The sequence below is a fragment of the Chaetodon trifascialis genome, chromosome 11 (assembly GCF_039877785.1).
Source record: "Chaetodon trifascialis isolate fChaTrf1 chromosome 11, fChaTrf1.hap1, whole genome shotgun sequence".
NCBI lineage: Eukaryota > Metazoa > Chordata > Actinopteri > Chaetodontiformes > Chaetodontidae > Chaetodon > Chaetodon trifascialis.
In genome coordinates this window covers 2,204,928-2,231,242 of record NC_092066.1, presented here as the reverse complement: position 1 = coordinate 2,231,242, position 26,315 = coordinate 2,204,928, and the positions used below count along the sequence as shown (strand labels likewise).

Genomic DNA, 26,315 nt, shown 5'->3' with positions numbered 1-26,315 from the left:
GAGTCCAGCTTTGTACAGTATACACAGTGATGACTGTGGCTTGTTTGTGGCTGCTGGGGTTAATTTTTGTATGACACTGCTTTGATTTGTGGTTGGAAAAGGTCTAAATTGTCTTTTACTGACCAGGATTTCATGACAGCCTCAGTAAGCTTCAGATAAAGTGCTGGCCAGCTTGTCTGAAACCACCTCTGCATCCACGAATCACGGCAGCTCAGTCAGATCTTTCTTCTGCTTTGGCGGTGAAGATTTATGCAACGTGGGCCGATGACCCGTGTGACGAGCTCACCTGAAGCTGGATTTCTGGATTGTCTTTGTCATACATATTGTAAAGCCATGGCTCGAACGAGGCTGTGCATCAGTTTCCATGCACAGACTCTGAAGGCGCCGCCAGGAAATGCTGTTTACATTCACTTCCTGTCAGACCTCCTCATTCATACAGCTAAGGAGGGAATTCAGTGATTTCGCTGATGATGTCAGAGGTGGGAACGATCATCCGTCATTAGAAAGCTTTGTTAGTTGTGTAGTATTATAGCATTATATGTAGTATTTAGTGTATGTAGTAAAAGTTAAAGGCAGACCTCCTCCAGGTGTTTTTCTGGTGTGTAACGATGATGTCATTGTTTTTCCAGATCAATCCGAAGAAATGCAGCTGGAAGAACTGAACGACTAACAGGTAAATTGACTTTTTAATTAATTAAAAACCTGTTTCCAGGAAAGTTCAGACTCAGAAACGTGAAGCTGGAGCCTCAAACAACACACCAAATGTTGAAACTGAGAACCACACATAGAAAAACAAAGAGTACACAATATACAACAAGGCACTATGGGAGAAACCTGCACACGCGTCTTTGGATGGATCTGCCGCCCGCGGAGCTCCAGTGAAATGTTGTAGGAATGTCACGCTGCTAACACGCTGCTAACCTGTGCTAACGGGCTGCTAACACGATGCTAAGAGACTGCTATCAGGCTGCTAACATGTTGTTAACAGGCTGCTATCAGGCTGCTAACATGCTGCTAACATGATGCTAACCGACTGCTAACAGGCTGGCAACAGGTTGCTAACACATTGCTAACAGGATGCTAACAGACTGCTAACACACCGCTAACATGTTGCTAACAGGCTGCTAACACGCTGCTAACATGTTGCTAACAGGCTGCTAACACGCTGCTAACACATTGCCAACAGGCTGCTAACATGCTGCTATCAGGCTAACTGAGCAAGTCGTTCAAGTTCAATCTGCTTTAACGCATCACGGCGCTCCGCCAGCTTCTAACAGTCCGATCGACTGCTGCATCTCGAGGGTTTGACTAAATTTTCAGGCTTTCGGGCTTGTAAAATATGGGAGTGGTAACAATATATAGTGTTTTCAAGTTTACACCACAGCACAGAGGAAATACCAGTATTGCACAGTGGAAATTAGAGATTCGCCAGGTACTGATATTGCACATTGGATGATAGTACTTATGACTGGAGTATTGATATTGCACATAGGAGTAATAATACACCTGGTTGAAAGATTGCCATATTGCACCTTAAGTTGAAATTGACCTGAGCAAATAAAATATTTTCACAGTGTAAGTGAACACAGTTGATGTGCACTATAGTGCAGTCATCCTGAAGGTCTTGGTGAGTGCGTGGTCTACTAGGAGTACTGCTGGTTGTAAAGTCTGACTGCTGCAGGAAGGAAGGACCTGCAATAGCGTTCCTTCACACACTTTGGGTGAAGCAGTTTGTCGCTGAAGGAGCTCTCCAGTGCTGTTTAAGTGTCCTGCAGGGGGTGGAAGTCGTTCTCGATCATGGATGACAGCTTAGCCATCATCCTCCTCTCTCCTACCACCTCCACTGAGTCGAGGGGGCATCCCAGGACAGAGCTGGCCTTCTTGATCAGTTTGTCAAGTCTCTTCCTGTCAGCCGTTGAGATGCTGCTCCCCCAGCTGACCACTCCATAGAAGATGGCTGATGCCACCACAGTGTCATAAAAGGTCTTCAGGAGTGCCCCCTGCACTCCAAACGACCTCAGTCTCCTGAGCAGATAAAGTCTGCTCTGGCCTTTCTTGTAAAGTGTGGTTGTGTTGTCCTTCCAGAGACTAAACTGTATGATTTGATTTCACTGTCCATTGTGCCCCTATTATGTTACTGACACCTGGGGTCTGTTTGACACCAGGACTGAGGAGAAGAAAACCAATCAAACAACACAAAACCTCTGTCACTTTCCAAAATGTTTGCTGGATTAGAGTTTGGATTCCGGTAGTTTTGACACAGCAAGACACAGAATGAGGTTTTGGGTGAGGAGAGGTCTGGAGAAAAATACTTTGAAATTAAATGCAGATCTCCAAGGTGAAGTTATTGGACTTGTTTTGGGTTTTAACCCATTTGCACATATTGGCAAAGAGGAATTCAAACAGCGTGGGTGGCTGCCTTCAAATGCTCGAGCCATACAACCACAACTCAGTGCGGTACACAATATTTATAGCAACAAAGCCCTTGAGTATCTGAAACGCCACAAAATTGTTGATTTTATTGAGCATTATTTACGCATTCATCATGTTGGTTTGTTGTGTGTGATGTCACTTTGTCACTGGGACACCTGCTCTCTTTACATCGAGGATTACAACTGAAATACATGGTTGGTTATTATAGAGACATGAACAGGGTTTGCTGTTTACATTTGATCTTTTTAATTTAGGACAGTGAGACGGTTCAGATGGGTCAAAAAAAGATCTAGTTCATTTGTGCGTTTGTGTCCATCATTTTGGTTAATGCGGGAGGATTTAAACAAACAAATCCGAAAAGTGAAGCATCATGTCACGAGACAGTAAGCAAAGGCTTCCCTGTTGCTCTGTTCATTAAGGCAGGGCAGGATTTTATACTTTCATGAATGACAGAAAGGCTTTAAAAACATGAAACATTCAGATTTAATCTTGGAGACATCTTGATGAACTTCAGACTCGGTGTTCAGTGCTCTTCAAAGCCAGCAGTGTTTTATGGGTGTGTCTCATTGCATGAAGTCCATCTATGAGGAAATGTAGACAGAATTAAAGGTGGGGTTAGTGACTGTGGAGGACGACAGTTGATTGTTGACTCATTCCTCTCGGTCCTTTTATAAAGAGGTGTCATTGCAGACAGACTTCACTTCTTCACTTCAGCAGTAGATCGACTCTTCTCAGCATCACCAACTATGGCCAGCAAATTTTCTAAAACTGGTAGGTCAATAAACTGTATTCAGGACTTCTATCATCACTTTTTGTCAGAGTAATGAACAGATTTAACAGCTGTAAAGGTGCTTAAATGGAAAAAGAGAACTTCTCTCAAATCTTTTCTGAGTTTGGGATTTACACTCCCAAACTCTCTGAGCTGCGTTATACATACAGGTGTTTCTGTTGCTTCTCCTGGCCCAACATGTGGCCAGCATACGAACAATTAACCACAATAAAAACTAAATTAGCAGTCAAGTTTTCAAAGCTGCCCATGTTGTGCTGTGCAGTCTGATGAATACCTACAGTGGTAAATATTTGCTCATTTTCACAGACATCCCATCAGGACCGAACAGATACAACAATGAGGTGCTCAGGATTGTGATGGTGGGGAAGACTGGAGTTGGGAAGAGCGCCACAGGAAACACCATTCTGGGAAAGAAGTGCTTTCAATCAAAGTTCTCCCTCAAGTCTGTGACTGCACACTGTGATAAGGCCGTTGGTGAGGTAGATGGACAACGGGTTGCTGTTATTGACACTCCGGGTCTGTTTGACACCGGTGTTGATGAAAAGGTCACCCTTAAACATGTTGTCCAGAGCGTTTCTTATGCTTCTCCTGGACCCCATATCTTCCTGGTGGTCATCAGACTGGGCAGATTCACAGAGGAAGAAAAGAAGACGGTGCAGAAGATTCAGAAGATCTTTGGAGAGGAAGCACATAGATACAGCCTGGTTCTCTTCACCCATGGTGACCTGCTCAAAGGAGAACCTTTTGAGAAATTCCTGAAGGAGAGCGAAGACCTGCAGGAACTTGTGGCTAAGTGTAACGGCCACTACCAGGTCTTCAATAATGATCTGAAAGATCATTCTCAAGTCAAGGAGCTGCTCACCAAGATCAGAATCATAACGAAGCAGAACGGAGGAAGCCATTACACCACGGAAATGTTCCAAGCAGCAGAGAAGGCGATTGAAGAGGAAAAAGAACGACTCCTGAAAGAGAAAGAAGATCAAATGCTGAAAGAGCAGGAGGACCTGAGGAAGAAAATCGAGGAAGAATATGAGCAAGAAATGAAGAAAGTGAAGGACGACCTGGAGAAGAATAATCAGTTAAGGGATGCCCGTGAGAGAGAAATTAAAGAGAGAATGAAAGAAATGCAAAAAAAGCACAAAGAGGAGATGAGAAGGAAAGCTGAGAGCAGTAATATAGTACTTCAGCTGATAAATAGTTTTGTTAAAAAATGTGTAGAAGGATTGGTGGAAAAAGCAGTTTCCATGCTTGGGATAAAATAACAACTGAGCTGGTTTGCATAAGAAATTCAGATTTTCTGATGATGGACTGCAGCAGATTGATGAAACTGGTGTGTCTTGTACATATTCAGTCAGTCACAGTTATGATTTATAATAACAGTTAGTTCATTGGTGTTTATAACTGTCCAAGTTGACCATTAAATGTTCAAAAGTCTCACAGATTGTCAAGAAGAAAAATGTCAAAGAGATTGTGTAATAAATGTGAAAATCTACACTCCATGTGCACTGGGTTTTTGTTTGAAAGAACTGCTGTTGTTTCCTGTAAATGCTGATGGGAGGGGTGAACGGGATTTCCTCTTTCCTGAGGGAACAATGAAGATGCAGGAGGACTGGATATTCAAGCTCTGCTGGGTAATGAAAATAAAATGGGACAATCAAGGTTGTGAATCGCTTCAGTCAGTCATTTGAAGGCTAAATTAAAAACTTGCAGATAAAATGTTCGAGGGTAAAGAAATCAGTGTTCACTGATGAGGACGATCAGCACAAACACAACTGTGCAAAATCCTGACCAAAAATCTTTTCAGCTTGTTCCTGAAAACACTTTGACAAAGTTCAGGCTCAGCTGGAGGTTGTGTTCTGGTTCTGTTGGACTCTCAGGTAGTATAAAGAACAAAAAGTCAGCAAATGGAGGAAGGTGGGGTGGATGGATGGGTCAAACAAACACACAGCTGTCACTCAGGAGACCGGGGCTTGTGTCCAGTGAGAAAACAAAAGTGAAACCAAAAGTGAACGAGCTTTTTGTAAACCTAACCAAGCAGCTTTGGTGCTTCAAGCTAACGAAACACTGATGATTTCACAACAACAGAGATGTTCATTACATAAAATAGCATCCATAATTCCAATTCAATTCAATTCAATTCAATTCAATTTTATTTGTATAGCGCCAAATCACAACAGAAGTTGTCTCAGGACACTTTCCATATAGAGCTGGTACAGACCAAGCTCTTTTATCTACAAAGAAACCAACAATTCCCCCATGAGCAAGCACTTGGCGACAGTGGCGAGGAAAAACTTCCTTTTAACAGGCAGAAACCTCGAGCAGAACCAGACTCTGGGTGGGCGGCCATCTGCCTCGACCGGTTGGGTGAGAGAGGAAGAGCAAGAGAGGGAGAGTGAGACAGACAGACAGACAGACAGACAGACAGACAGACAGACAGACAGACAGACAGACAGACAGACAGACAGACAGACAGAAATGCAGTCAGAGAGAGAGAGAGAGAGACAGAGACAGAGAGACAGACATGCAGTCACAGTAACAGTGACAGTGGATGTAATAACAGCAGTAGCAGTTGCAGTGGATATCAGGCAGGGCCAAGGCAGGAGACACAGCTGAAATCCACAATCCAGATTCAGCCACTGTCCATGGGAACCTGCAAGACGACAAAGCACAGAGACTCCGGGGAAGGAGCTAAGTTAGTAACACGCCGTGGTAGGACATGAGAGCGTGCGGATGGAGAGGGACAGAAGGACGGAGGAGCTCGGTGTATCTTTGGATGTCCCCCGACAGTCTAATCCTATAGCAGCATAACTAGGGGCTGGTCCAGGACCAGCCTGAGCCAGCCCTAACTATAAGCTTTATCAAAGAGGACAGTTTTAAGCCTACTCTTAAATGTAGAGACAGTGTCTGCCTCCCGGACAAAGACTGAAGATGGTTCCACAGGAGAGGAGCTTGATAGCTAAATGCTCTGACTCCTGTTCTGCTTTTTGAGACTTTAGGAACCGTAAGTAGAAATGCATTCTGGGAACGCAGTGTTGGAGTAGGGCAATAAGGTACTATGAGCTCTTTAAGATAAGAAGGTGCCTGGCCTTTCATGGCTTTGTAAGTAAGGAGGAGAATTTTAAACTCTATTCTAAACTTTACAGGGAGCCAGTGCAAAGTGGCGAGTATTGGAGAAATATGATCTCGCTTCCTGGTTTTTGTCAGAACACGTGCTGCAGCGTTCTGGAGCAACTGGAGAATATTCAGCAACGAATTTGGGCAGCCTGATAGTAAAGAATTGCAATAATCCAGCCTGGAAGTTACGAATGCATGGACTAGTTTTTCTGCATCATTTTGAGACAAAATATGCCTGATTTTTGCGCTATTACGTAGGTGAAAAAAGGCAGTCCTTGAAATTTGTTTTACATGGGAGTGAAAGGACATGTCTTGGTCAAAGATAACTCCCAGATTCTTTACAGTGGTGCTGGAGGCCAGCGCAATGCCATCCATAACTGCTATGTCATCAGAAAGTGACTTTCTAAGATGTTTAGGGCCTACTACTATAACTTCAATTTTGTCCGAGTTTAGCATCAGAAAATTGCAGGTCATCCAGGTCTTTATGTCATGAAGACATGCTTGTAGTCTAGTTAACTGACTGGTTTCTTCCGGTTTCATTGATAAATATAGCTGGGTATCATCTGCATAGCAATGAAAATTTATTGAGTGCTTCCTGATAATCTTACCTAAAGGAAGCATATATAAGGTGAATAGAATTGGTCCAAGCACAGAACCCTGCGGAACTCCATAGCTGACTTTAGTGAGCACAGAGGAGTCGTCATTAACGCGTACAAACTGAGAGCGATCTGACAAGTAGGATTTAAACCAGCTTAGCGCAGTTCCCTTAATGCCAATGAAATGTTCCAGTGTCTGCAATAGGATGCCATGGTCAATGGTGTCAAATGCAGCACTAAGATCCAGTAAGACTAGTACAGAGACAAATCCTTTATCAGATGCAATTAGAAGGTCATTTGTAACTTTAACCAGTGCTGTCTCTGTGCTATGATGCACTCTAAATCCTGACTGGAAATCCTCGAATAAACTATTATTATTTAGAAAGTCGCACAGCTGATTGGCAACTGCTTTCTCAAGAGTTTTTGAGAGAAAGGGAAGGTTGGATATCGGTCTATAGTTGGCTAAAACCCCTGGATCAAGAGTAGGCTTTTTCAGTAGCGGTTTTATCACAGCTACTTTAAAGGACTGTGGTACGTAGCCTGTTGATAAAGACAGATTGATCATGTCTAAAACTGAAGAGTCAATTAGAGGTAATACTTCTTTAAACAGCTTAGTTGGGATAGGATCTAAAATACAGGTAGATGATTTTGATGATGAAATTATTGAAATTAGTTGGTGAAGGTCAACAGGAGTAAAACAGTCTAAAACTGCAACAGACTGAGTAACAGTTTCTATGGTTTCTGTGTTTGAAGACAAAACAGTACCTGTTAACGGCAGGAGTCGATGAATTCTGTCTCTAATAGTTAGAATTTTATCATTAAAGAAGCTCATGAAGTCATTACTGTTCAGAGCTAAAGGAATACATGGTTCAATAGAATTATGGCTCTCTGTCAGCCTGGCTACAGTGCTGAAGAGAAACCTGGGATTGTTCTTATTTTCCTCTATTAGTGCAGAGTAATAGGCTGCCCTGGCACTGTGGAGGGCTTTCCTGTATATTTTAAGACTGTCTTGCCAGGCGGACCGAAATTCTTCCAAATTGGTAGAACGCCATTTCCTTTCTATTTTCCGTGAAGTTTGCTTTAATTTGCGGGTTTGAGGAGTATACCATGGAGCTAACCTCCTCTGTTTAATTTTCTTCTTTTTTAGGGGAGCAACAGAGTCAAGTGTCATACGCAACGATCCTGTAGCACTATCAACCAGGAAGTCAATCTGGGAGGGACTAACGTTAGCATAAGACTCCTCTGTTGTATTGAGACATGGCATTGAATTAAATACTGATGGGATCATATCCTTAAATTTAGCTACAGCACTATCAGACAGGAGTCTGGTATAAGAATTTTTGCCTACTGGCTGGTAGTCTGGTAATATGAATTCGAAAGTTATTAAATGATGGTCTGATAAAAGAGGATTCTGTGAGGAGACTATTAAGTCTTCGATTTCAATGCCATATGTCAGAACAAGGTCGAGGGTGTGGTTAAAACAGTGAGTCGGTTCATGTACATTCTGGCGGAAGCCAACTGAGTCTAATACTGAGATAAACGCAGTGCTAAGGCTGTCATTATCAACGTCGACATGTACATTAAAGTCACCTACAATAATTACTTTATCTGCTTCAAGAACTAAACTTGATAGAAACTCCGAGAACTCAGCTATAAATTCGGAGTAAGGACCAGGAGAGCGGTATACTACAACAAATAAAAGTGGCTGCACTGTTTTCCATTTCTCATGAGAAAGAGTGAGAACAAGGCTTTCAAATGAGTTATAGTCGAGTTTAGGTTTAGGGTTGATCAAAAGGCTTGAGTCAAAAATGGCTGCAACTCCACCTCCTCTGCCGCTGCCTCGAGGAATGTGGGTATTAATATGGCTCGGAGGAGTAGCTTCATTTAGGCTCACATACTCTTCAGGACACAGCCAGGTTTCAGTCAGACAAAATAAATCAGCATTATGGTCTGATATTAACTCATTTACTAGAACAGCTTTAGAGGACAGAGATCTGATGTTAAGGAGTCCACATTTAATTCTCCTATCTTGTTGTACTATTGCAGAGGTTGCTCTAATTTTAATTAGATTCTTATGTTTAACTCCTCTTCTCTGTGCTTTTGGTTTACTTAGTTTACGTGGTCGGGGGGCAGACACAGTCTCTATGGAGTGTTGGGTGGGTAACTGCTCTAATGGAGGCGCAGAGAAGCGTGTAGGACTGCAGCTCTGCCTCCTGGTCTCAACTCTGAGTTGTCAGGGGTTAGGTTCATAAATAAAATCGGTCAGATTTCTAGAGATGAGAGCTGCTCCCTCCAAAGTGGGATGGATGCCGTCTCTCCTAATCAGACCAGGTCTTCCCCAGAAAGTCTGCCAATTATCAATGAAGCCCACACCGTTTGCTGGACACCACCTCGACAGCCAGTGATTGAACGATGACATGCGGCTAAACATATCATCACTGATCAGATTTGGCAGGGGTCCGGAGAAAACTACGGAGTCCGACATCGTTTTAGCATATGTACACACCGATTCCACATTAATTTTAGTGACCTCCGATTGGCGTAACCGGGTGTCATTACCGCCGACATGAATAACAATCTTACGGTATTTACGCTTATCCTTAGCCAGCAGTTTCAAATTTGATTCGACGTCGCCCGCTCTGGCCCCCGGCAGGCATTTGACTATGGTCGCTGGTGTCGCTAACTTCACATTTCTCAAAATGGAGCTGCCAATAATCAGAGTTGGTTTCTCAGCGGGTGTGTCGCCGAGTGGGGAGAACCTGTTAGAGACATGAAGCGGTTGGTAGTGACCCGTGGGCTTCAGCTTGGGACTATGCTTCCTTCGAACAGTCACCCAGCCTCCCTGGTTTCCCGGCTGCTCGGGAGCTGTCGAGGGACGGCTAGCCGGAGCTGCACTTGGTCGGTCCGCACCGACTACGGGGGCCTGGCTAACTATAGCTAATGGTTTTGTTTCCATGGTGCGGAGCCTAGCTTCCAATTCACTAAGCCTCGCCTCCAACTCACCAAATAAACTACATTTATTCACGTACCAGTATCACTAAAGGAGGCAGAGGAGTAGCTAAACATGTGACACACCAAGCAGGAGAGAGCTGGAGAGGGACTGGGAGAAGCCATCGCTAGCTGCTAGGCTAAGTTGGTATAGCTAGCAGAGCAGACAAGCGCGTAGACAAATAAAATTGACGGTCGCTAAATAAACAGACTTATGGGTGCTTGAGCAGAACTAATGTTACTCTAGAGCGCGGATAAAAGGCCGCTGTAACAAAACACAGAGCAAATTACACTCAGAGGAACAAGAGCGACAAACGCACACTACTCGTAAGGCAGCAACCAGAAACAGGAAGTGAGACCATACGCTTACCTACAATACTTAAATATATTTACATCGAAATAGGTCGCCACCCCTCAAAAATTCCTGCCCCCTTACCTGAAGGGACCCTGAAAAGGGGTTTCAGTCATTACTCCCGGGAGTAATGACTGAAGGACACACTGACACAAACTTTCCTCAGGCCACGAGTGTAATGACTGAGAGGAACGCCCGAAGTGCACCGTAAGGTAGCTCAACAGCATTACACTCCCTCTGCTGTCTCCCTCTGGTAACTGCAGCTATTGCTCGTACTCTTAGAATGCAGTTAGAATGGTATTTTGAACATAAAGCATAATAAAACACAAAATACTGTACTGAAACTATTATAACAGGATGTAAATATTTTTAACCTTAAACTATTATATACATAGAGATGCCCAGACCACTTCAGGACACGAAAAACACGACACATGAGGCCGATGATGTTGATCCACTGCTGATTATTCAACCCATCACACCTGCACTACACGAAAATACCACTGTGCGCGGTGCACAGCCTGCGCGGAATCGAAAATAGAGCCCCAAATGTTGACACTGAGAAATTTCGTTGTTTTTTTTTTTTTTTTTAAATGATATCGTTGATGCAGCAACATGTTTCTCAGAGGTCGCTCATGTTTCGCTCGCTGCTGCGTCGCCTCTTCAAACAAAAACCTTCTGCTGTCATTCTGGAAGAGGAACGTTTCCCCGTTCGGCTTCAGCTGCTCCTCTGCATCAAGGCTCTCCTTTGTCGTATTTTACGTTTCATAATGCACCAAATATTTTCCACGGGTGACGGTCGGGAGCCAGTTTGGACCCAGACTCCTCCAGTACAAAGCCATGCTGGTGGAATAAGAGCAGAATGTGGTTCAGCTTAGTCTTAAAGCCTTCCTGAAGAAGATGTCGTCTAAAAACCTGAATATGTGGTTCAGCATTGATGGAGCCTTCATGAATGTGCAGGTTCCCTCTCAACTCTGCGTCTGACGCTGTCTCTGGTTCCTGTTGTCTGATAGTTTGGTGATTGTTGTGGAGGTGCTGAGGACGTCCATCAGTCAGAGGTGGAGGACAGGTGTTTTGTCACCTCACAGCGGTGACTGAGGCTTCAGGAGGGCAGTGGGGTCGTCTGCAGAGAGCAGTGCCATGGACACGTTTTGGATAGAAATAAGAGAACAGGTGATATTAGCAGGTAAGATAAGCCTGATGGTCACGCTGTGCTGTGTGTCAAATCTCTGGCTCCAAACTAATTACAGCAAAGTCAAATCATAAGAACACTCACAGTAAAACAAAGAACATGACAGTGAATCCATCCTCAGAGCAAATATGTAACCATTTATTGTTAGAATCATCCTTTCCATACAGAACAGCTAATACGGATAAAAAACAAGAGACCAGTACTGTCGGAGATCCACCGTCTGATGGTGGCGCAGAGAAAAATACAGCAAGAGTTTTATCTGGACAAAATCGTCATTCAGGAGAAAAATAGAAGGCAAAGACTTACAGTATAAAATGTACAGCCACATGATTATAGAATATATATTTAACATTGCACATTATACCAAAAAGGAACCACACATAGAAAACAAAGTAAGTGTACACAATATACAACAAGGCACTATGGGAGAAACCTGCACACGCGTCTTTGGATGGATCTGCCGCCCGCGGAGCTCCAGTGAAATGTTGTAGGAATGTCACGCTGCTAACACGATGCTAACATGTTGCTAACAGGCTGCTAACGGGCTGCTAACAGGCTGCTAACACGCTGCTATCAGGCTAACTGAGCAAGTTGTTCAAGTTCGATCTGCTTTAACGCATCACGGCGCTCCGCCAGCTTCTAATGGTGCGATCGACTGCTGCATCTCGAGGGTTTGACTAAATTTTCAGGCTTTCGGGCTCGTTTTCATTTGTAAGTGCTTTGCAGCTGCAGGGAAACGAAGACGAACATCTGAGATCAAACTTCTCTCAGCGTGCACGTGTTTTTTCTCTGTTGAAACAAACAACAAAAACCTAAATAAAACTCCCCAAATATCAAAAATAAGACAAAATGCTGAAGAATAAATCAGAGTTTAGAGGGGATGTTTGCTGTGATGTAATAAATAGCAACGAGTGGCTTTAGTGGCTGATTGAAAACCGTGTTTCGACCCGATGACTGAACAGTTAATGGAGAAAATAACTGACAAATCATCACAATGATCCAAACAGCACTTAAAATCGAATATTGCCAGAAAGCAGTTCAGTGCGAACAGTACGGCAACATCTGAGGACAAATTTCATCTCACAGACTCTAATGATGGATGTGTGGATGGACCACGCCGCGTTTCCCTGACGACTGATGACCTCGACGCTTTAAATATTTCTAAATTCAGCGTTTCTTAGGAAGCTTGTGAAGCTTTAAAAGCATCAGACTAACCCTGGACGCGTCACACAGACAATGATAGTTCAGGTGGGATCAACCGGCGTCTCCTCTGGTCAGCTGATGCGTGTCCACACTGGGGGACAGGACAGCTGATGTGGAGGACGTGGACGTTCTGACGTGTTAAGAAACAGACGTGCTGCAGGAAACAGCTGACTTCAGCCTGAACGACCTGCACAGCTGCTGCCGGGTGCTTACACAGGACCCAGAGTGGCATCGACGGGACGAAGACTCGAGTTCGTCCTGCTTCACTCTGAACAGGCACTTGTGAGACCTTCATCAGCAAGAATCAGAACAGCCAATCACAAACGTGGCGTGCTTGATGAGCACAGTTGCATATTATTTACAGTTCAACCCGGAGAGAGAGTTTCAAAGCAGAGGAAGAGGCTCGTCTTGTCGGCTTCAGCTTCTTTTTTTAACATTCAGACACGCACGCATGCACGCACGCACACACACACACACACACACACACGCGCTTCAGTAACTAACAGCTCCGCCCTGCAGCCGCCCGCCTTGTGGCGCAGCAGCACGTTAGCATCAGGACGAAATGAACCGTTTCCACGCTGTCAGAGCGAGCTGACGACAAACAAGTTGTGTTGAACCTTCAGCTGCTTTTCTTTGGTCTGAGAAACAGGAAGTCAGAGTTTTTCGTTTGTGTTTGGATGTTTCTGCAGCTCAGACGGTGACGGGATGTGACGAGCAGCTTGACTTTGCTGCATGTGTATTTTCGTGTTCAGGCTGGAGATTTGTCCACAGCCTCCGTGGTGTTGGACCGAGCATGTCAATCACAGCTGGGACTCTTCTCGTCTCAGCTGATCTGTCCAGCCTGAAATGGTTGCTGATGCTGTTTGTTTTAAGGTTCTGGCCTCTCAGGTGTGGATGCTTAGTGACGTTAAGAGCATTCAGAGTCGGTCTGATGTGTCAAATGTATGAGCTGCTCTCTCCAGACAGGCGTCCTCGTCCTCCACCCTCTGCGAACTGAGTTCAGAGGTTAGAGGGCGGAGCTCACCAGGCGCTGCACTGGCTGCCGTGGCTGCTGACGGACTGACAGTTGCTGTAGCGCTTCTTGACGATCATGCTGATGTAGGCCTTCATGAGTTTGGCGATGTCCATGACCTGCAGAGGAGAGGAAGAGGAGTGAGAACAGAGTTCATGCTTGGAGATTAAAGGCTGCGCTCTCGTTGGATTATCTGCACGCTCTTCTCGACGGGTGAGGGTTTATTATTCAAGGCGTAGCACCAGCAACCGCCACCGACTATGACGTGAAAATGAGCATTTATTTCTGTGTGTACGAACCATTTGCGTTTCAAACACCAGCTCTCGGCCCTCCACGGCGATCTTGTAGGCGTTGGGCAGCGGCGCTCCGAAGGAGAGGATCTGTTCGTACGGGAAAACCTCCAGAGGCCACGGCTCCCCTCGCTTGTACACTGATATGGCCTCCCGGCTCACCCCCAACCACAGCTCAGAGGGGAACACTCCGTCCCGACACTAAACGACAAGCAGAAACAAACATGGCGGCTCTGAGGTCTGACCGGGCCGACTGACAGGAAAGGATTTGTGCAGGTAATTGTGTCTGATACGATGCTCGTTGATGAAAACTGGACAATAAAGATTAAAACAGAGACGCTCTGCTGCGTCCTCACCTCCACGTTGAACAGCGTGGACCCGTACCCCTGCCACTCCTTCACCAGAGTCATGTACTTGACCATGGCCTGTTCCTGGCTCATCCCCTGCAGCTTCTTCCACTTGTCCATCACGCTGGTCCTCACCGCCGCCGCCTCCTCCCTCATCCACGCCTCCAGGCTGTTCTCCTCCTCCAGCTTCTGCCGACTCAGCGAGCCGCTCCTGAAGCTCCGCCTCAGCGTTCCCTCCAGGAAGCTCGAACGTTTCCTCTCCGACGTCCCCGAGCGGTCTGCCACCGAGCCGGCGCCCGGAGCGAACGTCTTGGCCGAGTTCTGCACCCGCGCCCGCAGCCGTGCCATGGGGAACACCTGGGACATTTCGGGGATGCTGACTTGGGAGCTGTGATCGCCCAAGAGGTACTGAAGTCTCAGGGCAGCCAGGAACTGAAGGGTCTCCTCAGGGGCCGGATACTGACCGCGAATGACGGCCTCGTGGGCCTGCAGGCGTGAGAAAGAAGAAGAACGACCGCCTCAGTGAGGAAACCATGTTTTACAGTTACGCATCTGTCAGAAGTGGCTTTTTGATTTTAGCTGCTGGACCAGAAGCAAACACCTAAAAACATCCACAGTGATCTAAACCAGGAGCCAGGTTCGGGTTTCAGTTTCAGAAAAACATCTGGCTCAGTACAAACCTGTGACGACGTCTCGACTGACTTCACAAACAGCGAGGTCATGTTAGTGAAACCAGACCTGACACAAATCTGTCCTTTAAAATAGTTTAAGCTGAAACAATGCATCAAGAGAAACTAAATATCTTTGGGATTTGGACAGAATAAGGCCTGTGAGGATGCTTCAGGACGTTTTCAGACCAAACACAGGAGGCGTGAGCTCAGAGTTATCGTGTGAGTCACACCTGCTCGAACATGAAGGCGAACTCCACGCTGTCTCTGGGAACGTTGTCCGTGTCCAAGAAGCAGTAGAGTTTGAAGTAAAACTTCCAGCCGGTGTTCTGTTCATCTGCGCTGGCCGAGAGCCTGGAGAGCAGAGAGCGAGTTAATGACGACCGGAGGACGGACACACGCGTGCGCGTGCACACACACACACACACACACACACACACACACACACTAACACACACGCAGCGACGCTTACTTCTCGAACTTGGCGAGGACGTCGGCCACCACCGTGCGGCTCTCGATGGCTTTCTCTGTGGTGTCGTTGTGTTCGAACAGAGCAAACATGTTCCTGCTGTCCTCCATGGCCAGACCACGGATTAGCTTCTCCACCACCTGACACACACACACACACACACACACACACACACACACACACACACACACACACACAGATACAAACTGCCTTCAATCCACAGGTGTTTAGAGATCAAACAACAAGATTTTTGTACACATACGATCCAATGTGTATTTTTTTGTTGGTCACCTTTTCATACTTAAACACAATGTTTAGTATGTGCTTCCAAAGTGTGTGTGTGTTACCAAAAACACCCCTTAAAGGGGGACCACGGCTGGACGCGTCACGCAGAGACGTTTCTTTACGCCGCAGCAGCAGCTAGCTGAGGGGAAGCCGTTACCTCCTTCACTACACTACAGCACGTTTTAGGAAACAGGAAGTGATGCACGTTATTCAAAAGGAGAGCTGGCTGGGATTCGTAGGGCTGACTGAGCTTTTAAAGACAAAAGTCTGATCAAAGACAGCGTTAATGAGGTCGAGAATCACTCCTGTAATCAGGACGTGATGGGCTTCGTTCTCTCAGTCATCAGCAGTGACGCTAGACGTGCTGAACACCCACCTCTCCGGCTGTCGTGTGCGAGTTGATGGTGATCTTGCAGGATCCTCCTCCATGACAGTGAACGGTGGTGCTCATGTCCTGCCGGGCCACGATGGAGCGGATCTCCTCCTGCGATGGAACGTTCTCCCTGGCTCGGGTCTTCCTCAGGGAGTCGAGGGCAAAGGCGGCGTAACGGTCCATTTCCGAGCTGGGAAAGAGCTCCCGAGTCCTGCGGAGAGAGCGATTCAGGCTGGTCAGAGGTCAGAGGTCAGAGATCTTGTCAGCTTTTCTGGATTCCATCCATCCGCTGACGTGCAGTACCTCTTCAGGTGGAACTTGAGGTATCTGAGGATGCTCCTGGTCGGGACGAAGGTGCAGGACATGCAGGCCAGGATCTTCCAGCCGCAGAGGTTCCCGGGGCTGCCAGGCTGCGGCGGCCGCGTCGTCTGCTTGATCAGCTGGCAGAAGAGCTCGTCCCGCAGAGGTTTGAGCTCCTGGCCGGTCCGCAGGACGCCCTGGATGACGGGCACCGGGTCGGCCACGCCCTCCAGGTGCTGCAGAGAGCTGAACACTTTGAGGGCTTCGTCTTGCAACGTCGTGTAGCTTCTGGTTCTCTGACCTGAACGGGACGAAAATCTGGTTATGCACAGCCTTTAAAGGTGTCACAGAACACGCAGATTAAAAACACGAGAGAAAAAACAGAGAACAGGCACGACGGCTTTGAAACTGTCCTGTGATGGCACCTTTTAAGCGATGAGGTGAGTGAACTCCTGAATAAAACTTGCACAAACTGTCGTGAAGAAAGTTAAAAACTCTTCGGGAGTGTCTGCGTTGACTCTCATATCTGCTTGACTCACCGCTGAGGTGGATGTCTCCGTAGGGCAGCGGCAGCAGCGGCGAGTGCAGCGGGTGGTGGCTGTAGCGCAGGATGGGGTTCCTCTTGTAGATCTGCTCCACCACCTCTGAGTTCAGACAGTTCTCCTGCAGATGATTAATCATGATCTTTATTATGCGTCGCTGTCTGTTAGCTCCTGGTGGGTCTCCACCACGTTCACACCGAGACCTTTCCTACCTTGACGTCCTGGATGAGCTGCTGGGTCGGCGTGTCGATGGGAGCTTTGGTGTCGATGACGTTCTGGATGGAGTTGGCCCAGCGCGTGGCCTCGTTCAGCAGCTTACAGTACAGACGGTACGAGTGTTTGCGGCCATACACGATCACGTTCCAGTAGCCTGTAGGAGGGGAAAAAAGACATTTTGTCTCTCAGAGACAAAAGGACTCAGGACACAGGGCGATAGGGTGAAATCTGAGAGAAGTCCATGCGGCTTGCTTGTCATACCGGTCTCTTTGAAGACCTTCTCGTCGGGCTGAATCACCGAGCAGAGGCTGTTCAGCACCAGCGTTCCCAGCTTCAGGGCGTTACGCTCTGAGCTCTTATAGTAGTCCAGGGAATTGTGGGTAAGCAGGAACCAGCGCTTCTTCAGCTTCAGTGAGGCTTTGGTGCTGTTCTTCATCTCTTTGTGCAACCAGCCTGGTGGAAATAAAGAATCACACGTTTGTGTTACAGAAGCTTTTCCTTCAGCCTGACAGCAGAAACCAGAGCTCCCAGTGTCAACGCTCCTCTCTGCAGTTCATCCTATAGATTCTTTTCCAAAAGTTAAATGTTTTGATAAAAACCCATCCATCCATTATCTATACCGCCTATCCCTTTCGGGGTTGCGGGGTTGATAAAAACCCGCATTTACATATTTATTTTATGTTTTCTGCTCCTTGTGCTTAATCATCAAGACATTTCCTGTCACGCCTTCAGGTTTTAATGCTGTTTACATTCAGAAAAATGGCTAAAACTTGGCTGGAGTTGTGAACCAGCATTTGAGAGCTAATGTCTTACTTAACGTTTTAAATTATCTGACTGCATCAGCAATGATTTCTCTCCTTTCTCTGCTGTTTCCAGCCAAATCACCCGTTTCCATGACAAACTCACTCTAACATTGTTCACATCTGTGTGTTTTTCTGCTTAAGTGCATTCTGGGATAGACCCCAGGCCTCATCGTCACCTCGGATGATGAACTCCTGTCCGTCGACGCGGGTATCTCCTTTGGAGCGCTGCAGCAGGGTGATCCAGTGGTGCATCTCCTCGGGCGTGTCGGCGTTGCACTGCAGCACACGGTTTGCCGTGATCATGACGAAGGAGTTTGGCCTGCGACCGTCCGGACACGCAGTTAATGGTGACGATAATAATGAGAAGACAGACGGATCAAACACTGACTCATCACAAACTCAATCACAAAATCATCAGCAGGCTAAAACTCCAACTACAACCTGAAGCAATAAAGCAGAAATTCTTCATTTTGTGTTAATGCAGCGGCTCCATTGCATAACAGAGCAGCACCCCCTAGTGGCCGTGGTGAAAATAAAACAAATGCACATCTACTGTGAGTTGAACTTTGTGACTCTGCAGATCATTTCTGACAAACAGCGGTCGGTGACAGAATGAAGAGCTTTAACTGAAGGACCCTTTGTGACTGTTTGTTGATGTTGTTGTGTGATGGTTTGATGAAGGGTCTCACCTCTCCGGATTATCTGACGCACAGACTGAATCGATCATTCCAACGTCCATCGTTCCCTGAGGAGACAGAGGGGACAACGGATGCAGCTTTTCAAACACATATCTGTGTCCTGTCAGACGAACTCAAAGGACTTCAGCAGACAGAGCGAAGGCGGATCTCATAAATGTGAAGCTGTTTTTGAAGCTGTTTGACTTCATGAGCAGACACAGAAAGCAGCCTCATCATGTTAACACACATAATCAGTGTTTCTTCAACATTAACATTCAGGCTTCTGTCTGTCAGTGTCTCTGTGTTTGACCACAGAGATCAATGCTGCCAATCGATGATCACAACTGCTTCATGGCAACATTTGGTTTGCAGGATTTTAAAACCACTGTGATGACGAATTTGACTGTTAAATTATCAGATTATCTCTGATTAGATTAACCTGATATCACAGGATTTATCTGTATAGTTTCATATTTTACAATAGGTCCTCATGCCTGCAAAGATCCTCTGGATTTTAGCAGTGAACTGAACAAATCACAGCTTAATGTTGAAGAGAGCAGTTCAGTGCTACAACTCCATTTCCCAGAGTTCTTTGCTTTCCTCACAGCACTCACCACAGCATTCTGGGGGTTGGCCTGCTCGTCATGCATCTCTCTGATCTCCTGTTCTGTAGAGCCGTGGACCTGACTCAGCACGCTGAACCACTGGCTGTAAGCACGGAGAGCAAAACTTCATCTTCATCATCATCATCATCATCATCATCATCATCATCATCATCATCATCATCATCATCATCATCATGTGATGTGAACACACACACACACACACAGAGTTCATCTTCCTGTCACGACAGACATATGGAGGAAGTGGACTGTCCCTCTGAGAGGAACTCGACCGGCACATCGAGCCCACGGCGACACCTCCTCCTCCTCCTCCTCCTCCTCCTCCTCCTCCTCCTCCTCCTCCTCCTCCTCACTATGCTGAGAGTGTGAGTGTGGGTTTCATCCTAACAGGAAAACTGGAGGGAGTCGCAGAGAGAGGAGGAGATCGTTTGTGCGACGCTCACCTGGCGTCCTCGGCGGACTCGGCGATCAGATGGTACGTCCTCTCTGGCATCACGATGTCGATTCCGTTCTCCTTGCCGGTGTTATCAATAATCTCTCTGCAGATCACGGAAACAAAAACAGGTGAGTGTCTCCTCCTGCTGATGGCTGTCCAGTCTCTTCAAAACTGTTACTATAAAGGCGACATCTAGTGGCCATTAGAAGAACTGCACCCTGTTTACTAGGACTGTCTGACCTTTTCCTTTATTCTAAATCTCAGCCTGATCTTAACACATAATTACAATCCACTCACCTGTCCTCCATTCTTTCATTTCTTACAGCGTTTTTGCATTAACTTTGTGATGACTGAGTTTGTTCAGAGGAATAAAACACTACATGGTTTTTGAAGCCGTTTACATGCTTCATTCTATATGGAGAATCCAATCAGGAAGTGTTAGCAACGCTAAAGCTGAGGTCATACTGATCACTGCGAAGTAGCTGAGTCCTTACTTGGCATTATGCATGTCCAGCACCCCCTTCATCTTCTCCTCGCCATCGTTCTCAAAGTACATAAGCTTGCTCTGCCGCAGCACGAACCAGCGGCGCTTCCAGTTGCGGCGGGACAGCGTGGACGAGCCGCCCCCCTTCTTGTGCAGCCAGCCCTGCTTCAGAGCCTCCTGCTTGGCCCGAAACCACAGGAAGGTCTCGTCCTTGAGGACACACCAGCGCCGCTTCCACGTGTTCATCAGACCGCCTGCAGAGGAAAGGAAGAGATTTTTACTTGTGTGTTCACGAGCTGAAACATGAAGGGCCAACACTTTATATGAAGGTACACATGTTCACCCCAACTAGCTGCTTATTAGCATGCACATTAATAGCATACTGGGTCTGTATTAGTCATTATGAAGCACTTATTAATGCCTTATTCTGTATGATCGTATTCTACAACTACGAGGACGTGTTGCACGTGAACTACGAGAGAAAGCTCTGTAAGACCGGCGGGAAGAAGGAAGGAAGAGCTCAAGGCTTGTTCTGCAACCTTCACTTCACTTTCTTTCAGTTTCTTACAGAAGTGTGAGTACTGTGATGAAGGAGATACCTTTGATGTAGAGGAAGCTGTGGAAGTACGGGAGCGTGACGCAGCTGTAGACGGAGTCCCGCCGATACGACAGCTCGTCATCCGTGTCAAATCTGTCGAAGTCATCCTCGCTGTCCTCAAACTGGTGTAACGAGAGAAGAAATGAGACATTCAAAGGAGCAAAGTTAGCACTGCTGAACGTACTCAGTGGCAGCAGTCGAAGTTACTGCCCCTCTGAGAAAAACTGATCCTGACTCACCGACGACTGAGCCCCTTCCGAGCTGAAGCGGTAAGCCCCTGAGCTGTTGTAGGTTCCCACTGAGCCGCGGTAGTCTGGAGACCACTGGCCGCTGCGAGGGTTGGAGAAGGCCAAGCTACCGCTGGACACGATGGCGCCCTCGTCGTAGTCGTCCTGGTCATAGTCTGAGTCCTCGTCCGGCGGTATGAGCTCCACCAGGTCGTCAGACTGGGCCTCGGATGAAGCCTGGGGGTAGGCCGAGTCCCCGCTGGAGGAGACACTGTGGCAGACGGGGGGCACCGGCGGTAAAGGCAGCGGCTGGTGGAGCAGCGTGGTTGGCGGCAGGGGTGGGACCACGCCATCGTTGGCGTATGGATCTTCTTCAGACGAGTCATCACTTGTTCGGATCCCGCTTGTCCGCTGGCCATCCGAGTGGCCGTGCTCACTCGGGTTCGGCGAGTCTTTGAAGGCTTCGTCATCAGCCCCAAACCCTTCATCGACCTCTTCCTCGTCGCTGCCTCTCCTCCGCCCGCCCTGTTTCTCCTTCTCGTCCCCTTCACCGACTCCCAAGGAGCTCTCAATGTTCCTCACACACTCGTCGATCTCGTCGAAGTTCAGCGAGTCGAGGAACTGCTGCGCCGCCTTGCAGGCCTCGTCCTCCAGACGCCTGAGCTCCTGGTCCCGGAGGAGCTGCAGGCGGTTGAGGGAGGCCTCGGTCAGAGAGAGCTCCTGACGCTCCTTCTGCCTCTGCAGCGACTGGATCTCCCGCTCCAGTCGCAGGATCTCCTCTACCTGAGACGCCTCGTGAGGACGGACCTCCTCCTCTTCAGACGCCTCCTCGACGGCCTCTGCTGACTCCTCCAACGCGGCCGGCGATGCTGCAGCTGCGACTGCAGGCTGAGGCAGAGCCAGAGAGGCTAACGCCTCAGAGCGACGCAGCTCGTCCAGTCGTCTGGCCTCCTCAGCCTGACGATGGAAGACAGACAAAAATTAGAAAACTGTCTCATGGAAACAGTTTTAGGTCCAACATCTGCATAATCAATGATGTCTTCTCTAAAATGGTAACCCAATCAAGAAAAGATCTCTAGATCTCAGTTTTCAGATTTTGCTTCGCCTTCAGTTCCACAAAATTCCTGCAACAAGTTGATTTTGTTCAGGAAACAGGTTGAAATAAACAGGGAGAATGATGATGGTTTCATAAGAAAATGAAGACTTTTAACACCAAATCATCGAGAGAAATGATGCTAACGCTAACAATGAAATGCTAATAAAGTACATTCTGAAGAGCAGCTTTCTGATCCAATCTAGTGCAGTAAGACAATAAACTGTAAGCACTGAAGGAACATAAGATTTCATAGGAGACACTGACCTGTCTTTAATATAGCAGAATGCAATATAAAAATGAATGCAGAAAATGAAATAGAAAACGTAACGTGATTGTAATAATCGTGGTACCTCTCTGGTGATCCTCTCGGCCTCCAGCTTCTGTCTCTCCCTGCAGACACACGCAGACAGACATCAGCTGACTGAACAGATAAGACTTACTAAAACACGAGTAATTGCATTTCCTGTATCGCTGTGGCATTAAATTCCCATAAAACTCTTCCAGAATACAGGTCGTAGAGGTCAGACCGGAATCCATCCAAACAACAATGAGAAGCACACACTGTATAAAACTGTGTGTGTGCTGGTGATAAATGATTAGGAAGTCGACATGATCTTTGTTTTTAATCTACATTTTGCTGCTTGAGCCACTGCAGCAGAATAAATGAATAAAACAACGTGTAAAATAAAAGGAAGAATAATGATAACAGAGGTTTCTGGATTTAATATTTATGGGCAGAACTGTATTCCTGATATTGGAGAGAAGACATGAAACAGCATTTAATCCATCACGAGGAGAAATCTGAGATATCAGCTGAGTGAAGGTCTTAACTGAAGTTTGATAAAGGGGCTGTGGGTGAATTTGGACTCTGCATTTCTAAAATCTGCCTACAGGCCAGCCCTCCTGGGACTTTCTGCTGACTTCTCTGTAGGTGGCGCTCTTGTCTTTATAACCTGAAAACAGCGTGAGTATGGCGCTGCTGCTCAGCAAAAAGGTTTACATGATTGGTACGACGCATACAAAAACCCCACTAGCTAATCCTTCCACTCGACGATCCCACCTCTCCATCTCCTCCTCCATCCTCCTGCGGCGCTCCTCCTCCCGCCTCCTCCTCTCCTCCAGCAGCCGGCCATAGGCCCGGCGGGCCAGCTGGCCTCGCAAGCGTTTCTGGAAGGTGAGCGCTGCCCAGCGGAGGAGCAGGAACCTCCTCCTCCAGTAGAAAGCCCGGTAGTTCTTCTGAATGACCACAATGCACTGCAGCAGCTTCCTGTACTGCTTCCTGTGTGCGAGACGCCATCAACAATCAACAACACTGAACATGAAAAGCGTCTCTGCGAAGGCGTCGGCGGCGCCTGCTGAGGTCGTACCTGGCCATGTAGCCCATGACGTGCGCCTGGATGATCATGGCCGCTTTCAGCACCTCCATCTCCCTCTGCTTCTCCAGACGATGCTCCAGAGACTCCCGCAGAAACACCTGAGAGGAGGAGAGGAGGCGCAGGGAGCGAGGAGGTGAGACACAAGAGGACATGAGCGAATCATGACTGTTATTCTCTGACTGTTTTCAGATCATTAAAAATGTGCACCAACAGGACTACGAGCATGTTTGAACCATTTCAAAACATTTTTCCCAGTTTTGTGACTAAACAGGCACAATGAAAGGTGGAGAAGGAGGATTAACACGTCCTCTCGTTCGACTCGCGGCCTCTGAACGCAGCGCATCCGCGCTGGATTACACACACATTATGAATTCACAAGTGAACAGAAACAAAGGGAGACAGTCCCTCCTTTTTCTGCAACATTTAACAAACGCTCCTTCCCGGAAACACAATCGAAGCCGACACAAATCAAATCCAGACCCTCCTCTCCTTTTGTTGGCGCTGCTAAAGACCACAGATTACTGCAGCCAGCGATGTCTCTGTGAAAAGACACATCTTCCAGGCACTTAGTCCAGCTGCCTGTTGTAGGAGACAGGCTGTCCTCCATTGATAGAGGAGCTGGGCCCACCGAGGGACGTCGGGGGTTAATCCGATTAGGGAGGGAGGAAAATGAGATATGGGACGTGGTTTCAGGCGACAGAGATGGTGGGGAAATGTCACGGTGCTACGGGGATACAGGAGAGCAGACTGGTGTGTGTGTGTGTGTGTGTGTGTGTGCGTGCGTGCGTGCGTGCGTGCGTGCGTGCGTGCGTGCGTGCGTGCGTGTGCTGTCGGCAGAATGACAGTGTTGAATCCTCTGCAGTGAAGCACTAATGAGATTTTCGGGAGGAAATGTAAACTCGGGGTGATTTGGACGTCACTGACAAGCAGGTTAATTAACGGAGAAACATGCGGTACATGCCCCTGCACGTGCACACGCACACGCACGCACACACACACACACACACACACACACACACACACACACACACACACTTGTTCAAAAGTACTTGAAAACACACATAAAATAAAGGGTCGCCCTTGTGAGGACCAGGTCTTTGTGAGTCCACACAATGCGTGATCAGATTTATGTCTCCACAACACACACAAGTAAACACTTCTTTAAAAGACAACACACACGCACACACACACACACACCCTCCTTTTATTAAACGCTTGCAGCATGAATCACACATGCTCACAAAGTGCGGTATGTGTACGAGCGCACACATTTGCATCCCACTGAATTGAACAGCTAATCCCTTTTAATCATTACTATGCTAATTAGTGCAACAAAAGCCGCACTAAGCCTCAGCGCACTTTCATTCTTGCTGCTGGGGCCTTCGGGGAGCGCCGCTCGCCGTGACAGGTCAGGCCCGTGGAGAGAGCAGGACCCGGGGAGCGGCGAGCAGAGCCACATCACTTCCAGGAAATTAAGTTTGAGGCCGTAAAAAAACAAAAAACAACCGGCAGACAATAGTCAGGACATGTGCCGACTGAAAGGAGCTGGAGGCCGGCTCGATGTAAATCTCGCTGCGAGAGGCGGCGGACAAAGTGGACGAATCCCACTGAGGGACATAGAACTGATTTAAAGGTTGACAGCAGCAGGAGCGTCCGTGCTCTGCAGACGGCTTTCAGGTGAGGCCACACACCACATTTCAGACGAGCCTGCCAGTCAAAAACTTTACCCAGAGGACAGAGCAAAAAGGGGCCACTGACTCTTAGATGGCGAATGGTGGCTTTTCATCACTGCGCTGTGGCATCACAGCCAGCGTCCTCCGAACATGCAGGTGCACTGAGAACATGAAAACCCCGAGAAGAGACGGAGACTGGCAGAGTTTTTACACCTCCACCCTTCACACTCCAATAAAAACATTCAGATATAATGGAGCTCCTGAACGCTGTCCACAGTCTCTGAGATGCTCCTGAGCCTCTGTATTAAATCACATGTTTTAACCCTGTGATGGTCTCATGCTGAGTGCTTTTATGTTCTTCATGTGGCCTAAACCTGCGGTTGTCATAAATGTATTTTTGTACTGTACTTTTACGCCAGAGGTGGGAAATGGGAAGCTGGCTATTCATGAAACCAAAGTGGTAACTCATGCGTCTAACCCAGCTGTCCACTGGAGCGGCTTCTGGCTCGGCTGGTCACTACCACACAGATGCAATATCTGCTTTTGGCTGGGATATAAGCTCTACCCACTTCTCAGCAGTCTTAATGTTGTCTGTTAGCCAGCGCCAAAAGAAAAATTCTTTTGTTTTACTTCGTGAGGTCAATATTTTCTGTGACATTCGGTCATTTTTATTTCATCATTCTGGGAACACTTGTTTTACCCGACAGCTGCGGTCTTGACTCAATTCAGTTTCTTGTGGTCTCATTGGTCCAGGACACACACACACACACACACACACACACACACACACACTAATGACCATCCTTCCATCCACCCACACATACTGTACAAGCATCCTCCACTGCTGTCACCTCTTGCAGCATCACATGGTCACGCTGTGTTTAGGGATCTGTGTCCCCCATCTGTCATTTCCCCACGGCGCGCACGCACACACGCACGCACACACACACACACACACACACACACACACACACACACACTCTTTCGGATCTGGTGTAGTGGAAGCACAGAGCAATAGACCGAGGGGGTGAAGACTGGATCCAATAACTGTTGGATTCCACGCTTCAGGTGCTCTGGACTTCAATTATTCATGATCACACACAGACACACACACACACACACACACTCAGAGCCTACAGTCACACAGGTACC

At 47.3% G+C, this 26,315-nt stretch overlaps 2 protein-coding genes across 2 annotated transcripts in view; one reads left to right on the top strand and one right to left on the bottom strand.

Moving 5' to 3' along the window:
- Positions 1–2,943: 2,943 nt before the first annotated feature.
- LOC139338560 (GTPase IMAP family member 4-like) lies at positions 2,944–4,714 on the top strand. Its single transcript, XM_070973705.1, has 2 exons — positions 2,944–3,204; positions 3,530–4,714. Exons 1-2 carry the CDS (start codon positions 3,180–3,182, stop codon positions 4,483–4,485), a joined length of 981 nt encoding a protein of 326 aa, XP_070829806.1. The 5' UTR covers positions 2,944–3,179; the 3' UTR covers positions 4,486–4,714.
- A 6,872-nt stretch (positions 4,715–11,586) lies between these two features.
- myo10 (myosin X) overlaps positions 11,587–26,315 on the bottom strand; it is a 98,200-nt gene continuing 83,471 nt past the window's right edge. The window contains exons 22-41 of the mRNA XM_070973643.1: positions 23,482–23,588; positions 23,175–23,393; positions 22,465–22,504; positions 21,031–21,975; positions 20,793–20,913; positions 20,204–20,447; positions 19,717–19,812; positions 19,265–19,358; positions 18,663–18,718; positions 18,150–18,292; positions 17,432–17,623; positions 17,167–17,324; positions 16,952–17,075; positions 16,416–16,713; positions 16,116–16,323; positions 15,458–15,594; positions 15,219–15,339; positions 14,327–14,803; positions 13,980–14,171; positions 11,587–13,799 (exon numbers count right to left, since the gene is read on the bottom strand). Coding sequence (XP_070829744.1) covers positions 13,689–13,799; positions 13,980–14,171; positions 14,327–14,803; positions 15,219–15,339; positions 15,458–15,594; positions 16,116–16,323; positions 16,416–16,713; positions 16,952–17,075; positions 17,167–17,324; positions 17,432–17,623; positions 18,150–18,292; positions 18,663–18,718; positions 19,265–19,358; positions 19,717–19,812; positions 20,204–20,447; positions 20,793–20,913; positions 21,031–21,975; positions 22,465–22,504; positions 23,175–23,393; positions 23,482–23,588 — 4,083 coding nt within the window. The 3' untranslated portion in view covers positions 11,587–13,688. The remainder of the gene's footprint in view (positions 13,800–13,979; positions 14,172–14,326; positions 14,804–15,218; positions 15,340–15,457; positions 15,595–16,115; positions 16,324–16,415; positions 16,714–16,951; positions 17,076–17,166; positions 17,325–17,431; positions 17,624–18,149; positions 18,293–18,662; positions 18,719–19,264; positions 19,359–19,716; positions 19,813–20,203; positions 20,448–20,792; positions 20,914–21,030; positions 21,976–22,464; positions 22,505–23,174; positions 23,394–23,481; positions 23,589–26,315) is intronic.